This window comes from Solanum pennellii, chromosome 1 (genome assembly GCF_001406875.1).
Source record: "Solanum pennellii chromosome 1, SPENNV200".
NCBI classification, from domain to species: Eukaryota; Viridiplantae; Streptophyta; class Magnoliopsida; order Solanales; family Solanaceae; genus Solanum; species Solanum pennellii.
Window position 1 is genome coordinate 2,857,163 of NC_028637.1, and position 9,553 is coordinate 2,866,715.

At 34.8% G+C, this 9,553-nt stretch overlaps 1 protein-coding gene across 7 annotated transcripts; it reads left to right on the top strand.

Annotated features, from left to right (window-relative positions):
- Nucleotides 1-194: 194 nt before the first annotated feature.
- LOC107008282 (pentatricopeptide repeat-containing protein At2g01390) lies at nucleotides 195-7,311 on the top strand. Of its 7 annotated transcripts, XM_015207249.2 has the most exons (7): nucleotides 195-317; nucleotides 1,714-2,604; nucleotides 4,214-5,521; nucleotides 5,671-5,893; nucleotides 5,974-6,104; nucleotides 6,212-6,286; nucleotides 6,594-6,720. In XM_015207249.2, the coding sequence occupies exons 2-3, from the start codon at nucleotides 1,833-1,835 to the stop codon at nucleotides 5,215-5,217; spliced, it is 1,776 nt and encodes a 591-aa protein (XP_015062735.1). In that variant the 5' UTR covers nucleotides 195-317; nucleotides 1,714-1,832; the 3' UTR covers nucleotides 5,218-5,521; nucleotides 5,671-5,893; nucleotides 5,974-6,104; nucleotides 6,212-6,286; nucleotides 6,594-6,720. The 7 variants fall into 7 exon arrangements, with proteins under 7 accessions (XP_015062735.1, XP_015062736.1, XP_015062737.1 ...); XM_015207250.2 differs by lacking the exon at nucleotides 5,974-6,104; XM_015207251.2 differs by lacking the exons at nucleotides 5,974-6,104; nucleotides 6,212-6,286 and having other exon boundaries at nucleotides 4,214-5,288; nucleotides 5,433-5,521.
- Nucleotides 7,312-9,553: the final 2,242 nt, after the last annotated feature.

Genomic DNA, 9,553 nt, shown 5'->3' on the forward strand with positions numbered 1-9,553 from the left:
GACTAAGCAGGGACACATAACACAATCATATTTGTTGATAAATATCAGATTGGTGTATAAGATTATGACACGTGTATGTCCATTAGTATAAATATATATATGCTTTAGTTTTTGAACGAGAAAGACAATACTATCCCAAAAATATAACAAAAAATATTTACATACTATTTACGATAATTTATAGAAAATTCTACTTTTAATTAGACTCTAATACGGAATAACCCAAAAGGAAAAAAAGAGTTTCCGGCCGATAGCCCCTTTTATCAGTGTAGGAGTTCCGGCGTATATACAGTCCCTCTTTAGCTCTCTCCGATGAGGTAAAGTGTCAATTCTATATCATTATTCTGCTGAATTTGTCTAAATTTTTTGTTGTTGGAGAAGAAAGCTGGTTTTGATAGTGACACTAATGAATCAAATCCATTGGGAACTGATTATTTTTGCAATATTTCATTTCCTTACTGTATTTGTTTTTACTCTATCTGAGGTCTATCGGAAACAATAGGAGAGGGCTATGTAGACACCTTTTTCCCCAAATCCCACTTGAGTATGTTGTTGTCATGGGGTTTTCTTTACTTTTTGTGTGTTGCTCCAAAATTTTGGAGAAGTACTCTATTGAATCTGGTGAAGGTGTTAAAAGAAATCAATTTTTGAATTTGTTAAAAACATAACACAGTGAAAACAACAGATTCATATAGTGAAAAATATAAGAAAGTTGTTATTTTACACTGGGTAAAAACACAATAGTTCGCAAACCACATAGGAGATTAGGAGAGTAACCCGCACCAGGCAAGCCTAGTGCGACGAGCTCGACCCAAAAAGCAAACCACATAGGAGAGTAACCCGCACTAGGCAAGCCTGGTGCGACGAGCTCGATCCAGAAGGCAAACCCCAGTGCGATGAGCTAGACTCGGAAGGCAAACCCCTTGCTTTCGCTGACAAGGGATTTCAAACTTGAGACCTCCAACATGTAAGTCCCAAGCTCAAACCGTTGGGCCACTACGAAGGGTGTGACATCTGTTTTAATTTGATTGACCTATTTTACTTTTTAGTTTGTTTAAAAAAAGAATGACTTAAGCAACTTTTTATTTTCAACTTTCCGCAGGATAGGTTTAAAACTACAGGATTAAATGACATTTTGGTACATTTGATAGTTTTTTAGTTTTAGACCAAAATATTGAGAAGTTATTTTAACTTTATTAAACATCGTCCAAGTAAGTGAGGTCAGTCAACTTGAAACTGAGGGAGTAATGAGTATTAGAAAGAAATGATTTGCGTCGAACAAAATGGATATAGGGGATTCATATAGTCGAATACAACTAGTTGGATATTAAGACAAAGTTGATTAGTTTACTGGCGCGTTGATGATTGGTTCAATTGCTTATGCTTTATTCGGTCTCACTAGGAGACCTGTTTTTGAGGTATGTATACCTTCCATCGCTCTCTTAGCTTTGCAAGCGAATTCAGGCCTGTGACTGACTCCCTTGTTGATTCTAGTGATTAATCACTGTGGTTATCCATATAAAAAATGCTCTTCCACTTCTTTGAAAGGTTTTGCTTACTGTGTTTCATTGCAATTGGACGTCCTCATACTTAACAGGATTGTGTCCCACTCATATCTAACGCATATTGTATAAAAATTCTTCTAGGAATTTGTGTAATATACATTCTCCTTCTATGTTTAAGTAATTTGATTCATTCTGTGTTATTTGGCAGATGGAATCGTATGAATCAAAGCAGTCCTCAAGTTGCAGGTTAGAATGCTTTAGTTGAACTTTTAGTCTGGAGTCACATGAGTCGAAACACTACCTCAAGTCACCAACTGGACCAGAACTATGATTGCTACTCGTGGTGCTCACCGATTCTCCAAAAAGCTTCAGCCTTTTCAGGGGTTTCCTCTCAAGAGCTGTTGTTGGTTTAGCAGAACTATAATTAACCATGTTCATTCCTTTACGCAATCCAAACAAAGGAGACCTGTACGACGAGTTAATAGATTGCCGAGCAAGTCTACCAAATCTGTTCCGAAGCAAGACATAGATCTCCCTAAAGTTTTCATGAGGGATACAGTAACAAGAATATCACATATACTGAGATTTTCAACTTGGGATTCTGCTCAAGAGCAGTTGATGGAACTTCCCATAAAATGGGATTCCTACACAGTTAATCAAGTTCTCAAGACCCATCCTCCTATGGAGAAAGCCTGGTTGTTTTTCAGTTGGGCCTCTAAGTTGAAAGGCTTTAAGCATGACCAGTTTACCTACACGACTATGTTGGATATATTTGGGGAAGCTGGGAGGATTTCATCCATGAACTATATCTTTCAGCAGATGCAACACAAAGGAATCAAGATAGATGCAGTGACATATACATCCCTTCTTCACTGGCTTTCCGACCATGGGGACATTAACGAGTCAATTAAATTATGGCAGGATATGAAAGATAAAGGATGTGCTCCTAATGTTGTTTGCTACACTGCATACATGAAAGGTTTGTTTGATCATAATCGAGTTAAGGAAGGAGCCAAGATATACAAGGAGATGCTTCAATCTGGTTGTTCTCCCAACTGCCACACATACACTGTCCTTATGGAGCATCTTGCTAGTTCTGGTGAGTGATTGGCTTGTTCCTGTTTATTATAGTTGGGAACTTTCAAGTAGCTCAAGTATTTTACTTATGAAAGAATTAGCTCAAAATTTTTCCTTCTTACATGCAAAATGCTTATAACAGTTCATAAAGTTATGTGAACCACTACTTAAGAAGGCACTATTTTTAAAAAAAAGTGTCCATCAAACTTGTGCATAATTAAGCTTATCCAACATTTCCCTTTAGTTTTGAATAGTTGGTGTTCTTATCTTCTGAAGTCTGTAAAGCACAAGTACATGGATTTGTCTATGGCTACATCAGTTCAAATACGGTACTTTAAGGTATATGAACTTGTGAAGGATCCATACAGCATATTCTGAAGCTACTCTCATATCCTCCTTGAGCTATAAAGTGTGGGGAACTGAGTCCAGTTTGGACTCGTGGTGTGAGCAGAGACGCTAGGTAGTGTTTTGGAAGACATTTGTTGCTTGAGTAGTGGCCATATGCAATCAGTGATATAGCTTTCTTTTGTTAGGAGAGTGGTGCTTAGGTTATACTGGTTTAAGAGTGACAAAATGACTAAGAGAGACATTGGTATCAGAATGTATGTTGTCCATGTAATATTAGTTGCAACTGAAGAGGCTAAGAACCTTGTCACTACGTTGTAAACATGGAGATAAGATAAAAATCTAAGAAACATTTGTACACTCGAAGGTATATATAGAAATTAGTTCAGGACGGTCTTATTATGGACAGGAACCTAATTGCATCATCTAAAGCACCATCAGTTGAGAAAGTCAAACCAAGGCCAAGCCAACAAAAATATGTTCTGCAGACTTCTGATTTGCTTTTTTTTTAATTGTTCAAATGTGAAAGTAAGTGAACACTCTGCATACTGTTCTTCATATAAAGGAGTGCTAAGATTTTCTTGTCAAGCATTTTTGACTTTCTAAAATATGTTGTAGCTTATTACAGACCTTTATCTGTGCCTAGGAATTAACACAAACACCTAGAAATTCTTCCTTGGTAAAAGAGTTGTGTCACTTCAAACTAGTAGGATTAACATATTGACATTATTTGTCGGGGATGTTGGTCGACCCATTTTTCTAATTAAAGTGTTTAATGATGTTAACTGATGGTGACAACTTTCTTTGCGGTTTGTTTTTTACTTTTACTTTTGCCTAATGGAAGCTGATTATAATTCCAATCCAGAAAAAAGGAAAAAAAAAATGAAACGAAAATTCCTCCTTTATGTGGTAGATGTGTTTGTTTCGCTTCTACCATTAAATTGTCTATAGATAACACTTCCTTCATATCACACCATTTTATTTGTATGAATTGTCTGGAAAACTGTTGCCTTGTATTATACTATGCGTGAATGCAATTTTAAAGACCATATAGTGTCAAAACTTAAAATGGAAGCTTCAATATTTTTGACTTGTAGGAAACTTTGCCAAAAATTGAATATCAAAAAGGTAATAATTTGGCATTCTAAGTTCTCTTTGCTATCTATAAAATTAAGTAATTATGATCTTGAATTTTAGACCATTGTCACTTCTAATTCTTGACAACTATATTATGATTCCGTGCTACTAAGAATCTCATCTGTAGATGTACCGTAATTGGTTTTCAGGAAAATTTGATGGAGTTCTCGAGATTTTCAGTAAAATGCAAGATGCAGGGGTCCAACCAGATAAAGCTACATGCAACATCTTAGTGGGAAAATGCTGCAAAGCTGGGGAAACACAGGCAATGATGAAAATTCTTCACTACATGAAGGAGAATTTTCTTGTTCTGCGTTATTCTGTCTATCAAGAGGCTTTCCAGACGTTGAAGATGGCTGGGGTGAGTGATCGGCTGCTTAGGGATGTTAACCGTCATTTGTCCTTACAAAATTTCAACCAAGATCAGATTGACGAATCTGATGGAATTGCTGAAAGTAGTTGCTTTACTTTGGATGATAGGATGATTTTGTACTTGTTGAATAAAAAAAGTCTTCTTGCTGTTGATTACCTACTAGATGGCTTGATGAATAAGCGTCTCAAATTGGATCCTGGAATAGTTTCAACTGTAGTTGAGGTAAACTGTAGCTGTGGTAGAGTAAATGGCGCCTTTTTGGCCTTCGAAGTCAGTGTGAAATTGGGCATAACCATTGACAGAATTACGTACCTCACCATGGTGGGAGAACTTATTAGAACAAATTCCTTTTCAAGGGTTGTGGACATTGTTGAAGCAATGGTTGGGGCAGGCCTGTCATTAGGGTCAGAATTAACTGCTCTTCTGATTCATCGGCTTGGCTGCGCTAGAGAGCCTGCTTCTGCTGAAAAGTTATTTAGCATCTTACCTGATCAGCAGAAGAGTATTGCTGTATATACTGCTTTAATAAACACCTACTTCACCTTTGGGAATTCTGATAAAGGGCTTGAAATATTCGAAACCATGAGAAAGCAAGGGATAAATCTGGCATTAAGTACTTATTGTGTCCTATTGTATGGTCTTGAAAGAAATGGATTATTTGATAAACTACAATCTTATAGGAAAGAAAAAAAGAGATTTGAATCTGAAAGCTGCAGTAGGGAAATGTCAATGGAGGAAACAATCTGCGATCTTCTTTTTGCTGGAAATTTCGACAGTTGAGATGCTAGATATGGGTATCTGGAAACTTTTCATGATTGATTTGGAGTATTTGGAGTACAAATTAGTTGTTGGTACGTTGCTTGTGCTGTCTATTGTGTGTTTGAATTTACAGAAATGGGGTTTGCTTAGTACGGAATCCCGCATACTGAAACAGAATGCGGGATAGGTAATCTCGTATGGATCATATTAAAACGTTCTCTCTTTGACAAGTTCAGCTTATCTTTAGAAGCTGTAGCAGCTGAATGATTGGTCAAATGGGCTTGATAGCTCGATTATTCTCCTGCAACATTATGGCCTTAAAGAGGTTTATTTTCTAACTCTACTTCTTGAATATGGTGGAAATAAGTTAATAGGAATGTAGTTTGACTAAATATTGCTTATTAACTCTTTAATCGTTATATATTTATGTGCCTCTTAATTCTAGAACAGTTAATACTAAGGGCTGTCCTGCAGGAAACACGGGTAGAGTATTTCAGGGGAAAAGATTTTGTCGCTTTTGTGAGAAATCATTCAGAACTTAAAGACATACTAGAGTCAGATAAAGGTTTGGAGCCTGAAGATATTGCCAACTCGCTGCTTCAAAGAATCTTTAGTCCGCTGTGAACGTGTGGGGAAAACTGTTCGACCTGGGAAGAAAAAACTATCTCCTTGGCCAGCACATTTAGAGATATACCATGTGAGTATCTTTCTTGATTCAGTCAACTATTGGGGATGTTAAATAGTTCCTGACTTTATGTTTAATTTTATCTTTACTAGTCTGTGGTTCTGCTGACACATATATTTATGGTCCTATCATATCCGTGACCAATGAGTATGACATAGATGTGGATCCTCTATACATTTCAAAATACAGTGAGAACATCCTAAAAATTGTACATGCTATGTGGGTGAGTGTATCTGTTATTTACACCACCGGAGACCTTATTACATAGTTTGGTGTTTCCATGGATTTATTATGCTTTGATCCTAACTTGAACTTTGCATATGGACTTAGAGAATGGATGAATGGTAGGGTTACTGAGCTAACTCTTGTGCTAGAAGAATCACAAAAAGAATAGTCTGTTATTCAGTTAAGTATCTGTTGCTTGTTACCCTTTTTTTTCTCACACTTGTTATTCAATTAATTTTTTTGTATAGAGTTGTATCATGCACTGTGATGTGGCTACTCTAAAACTTGAAAGCATTACAGCTCTTGGCTAAAATATTGTGGCATAAGAGGGAGTCATCTTATAATATAGCAAGTTGATAGGTTTCTTCAATCATCAAATACACTGTTGGCTTCACACTTATCATGTCAGCATCACGATTTTGAACACATATTAGCTAAGTTTATATATTATAGCTTACTACTAAAGCAACGATGTTTGTGCTTGCAGTAAGAGCTTTAATCATTGGTGCTATTTGGGTACTTTCTGGGAAGCGTGTATTGTTTTTCCTTAACATTCTGGCCGAGGAAGCAACACTGCAAGATTTGTTCCAAGTTTGGCCTCAGACGGATGAAGGCGAGAGACCTAAGTGGACAGCAAGGCTTTTCTACGCAATAGTAGCTGTGGTTGTTATTTTGCTCCTGAGGCATCATGCTCCTGACGAGGCTGCAAGAGCCAGGTTTGCTTGCTTGTATATAACAAAAACCAAGCCGCATATTTTGATCTTTGATGAAACCAAATCCCTATGAAGCTTAGATGATGTATCTTCAAAAAGACGAACTTCAGTAGCAGATAATCTGCAATTTTGTGTCATATTTTGAGAATCAATAACCTAAAAATCCCAAGAGCCTGCAATTCGGTGGCATCTTCTCTCATTCTATGAAGAGAATTCTCTCTTTCTATCGCGCTGAAAAAGAATTCCTTTATTATCAACTGTTGCAGGTATCAGAAAGGAGTTTCCAACATTATCGATGATGTGCTCGAGTTGTCTCCTAGACAGGCTCTGTCAGGGATGAAAGGATACTGTTATCAGTGTCACCGACTCAAATGATAATGCAACTGATGAGAGCAAAACTGGCAGTGAAAAAAGTGTTTTCGCTGACGACTTAGACGAAGAAACCAATCTGAAAGAAGAGAGTGAGTATGTTATTGGAAACTTAGAAGACTGTAATTTATGTCAATGTTGAAACATAAGCTTCAAAATTTTTTCTTATTTTGTATCAAGTTTTTATCCTCTTTGTTAATTCTCTTTGTGGTGAAGTATATTGCAATACTCAATCTCTTTCATTCTCTCCTTCTCCTTTAAAGGTTAGAGTTTAATAATTTATCAATTTTTAGCGAGCGGATTTCACCTCTTTATAGGCTATATCCCTTGCTTGTCCCCCATATCCCTTTCAGCAAGGGTTGCCGTGGTCTCTAGGAATCTTCTTCCGAATTCTTTAATTTTTTCGTATTTTATGTTTATTGATTGTTAGTTATTACTTGAATTTGGGATTTTTGGTTTTAGGATTAGTTTGAATTTGAGATTTCAGGACTAGTTTGAAATAGGTTATTTTAAGGACTAGTTTGAATTTGAAATTTCACGATTAGTTTGAATTTGAGATTATAGGACTAGTTTAAATTTGAGATATTTTAAGACTAGGTTGAACTAAGGTGTTTAAGGACTTTGTTTGAAATTGGAATTTTAGGACTAGTTTGATTTCGAGATTTTAGGACTAGCTAGTTTGAATTAGAGCATTTTAGGACTAGCTAGTTTGAATTTAGGTATTTTAGGACTTGTTTGTATTTGGAATTTCAGGACTAGTTTGAATTAGGGTATTTCTTGAGTTTGATATTGAAGAAATACTCTAATTCAAACTAGTCTTAAGATCCCAAATTCAAACAAATCCTACATACGTTGACTCAAGCTAGCTAGTCCTAAAATACTCTAATTCAAACTGGCTAGAAATTTCAAAATCGAATTTGTCCTAAAATCCCAAATTCAAACAAGTCCTAAAATACCTTAACTTGAACTAGTCCTAGAATTTCGAATTCAAACTAATCCTAAAGTTCAAACTAGTCCTAAAACATCCTATTTCAACTATTCCTAAAATCAAAATCCCAAATTCAAACAATAACTAACAGTTGATCATTCAAACTAACAATCAATAAACACAAATTTAATAAACTAACTAACAAAATCAATATTACTCAGATTGAAAAAACATTTGACGAATTATCAAACCTTATAAAAAGCGGATAAGGTTTGACTAAAAAACGACGGACAACGTCTATTTCTCCGTCGTTTTTTTAAAAAGATGTTAATCAATATTTTGACTAAAAAACGACACTGTCAGTCGCTTTTTAAAAATGTCTGACTAATTATTTGATCAAAAGTAGATTAATCAAGATAACCCAAAAAGATAGATCTGCAATTAGATGATAATGTTTAAATTATGAAATATAGAAACATCTTCATGTATAAATTGCCAATAGAAAATTTATATCATGAGGATACAAATTTTAAGATTAGTCTTATCTATTTCATATAAAAAAATTATACCAAGAAAAAAAAACAAATATAAGAAAAATCAATACTTGAAAATCTAAATATATGATGAATTTTGCAATATCTACCTAAAAATAAGAAGAAGAAAAAATAACACTAAATAAACCTTCACCATGTTGATGTCTTCACCTATGGTGATGGTAGATATATATACTACAATTTTTGTGTTGACCGGGCGGAGAAGTGAATTTATTTTGGGTAATTTCATAACTTGGTTATCAAATAAAAGTATTCAGAATGCGATAAATATGATTTTCTAAAGTCAAAGATATTTCAATAAAAAAATTGATTAGTGGTTGATATACTATAACTTTTGCATTGACCAGACGGAGAAGTGGATTCACTTTGGGTGATTTCGTAACATGGTTACCAAATAAAAGTATTCTGAATGCGACAAATGTGATTTTTCAAAGTCAAAGATATTTTAATAAAAGTATCATTATTTGTAGATATATTATAACTTTTGCATTGGTCGAACGGAGAAGCGGATTCACTTTGGGTAATTTCATAACTTGATTAAAAAAAACGTATTTTTGAGTGACATGTAATTTCTCAAGTCAAAGATATTTCAATAAAATTATGATTATTGGTATATATATACATAACTTTTGTGTTGACGGGACAGAGAAATGAATTCACTTTGGGTAATTTCATAACTTGATTAAAAAAAAGTATTTCAAATGCGACAAATGTGATTTTCTAAAGTCAAAGATATTTCAATAAAATTATGATTATTGGTAGATATGTATATATAACTTTTGGATTGACCGGACGGAGAAGTGGATTCACTTTGGGTAATTTCATAACTTGATTATTAAAAAAAAAAAGATATTCCGAATGCGATAAATGTGATTTTCTAAAA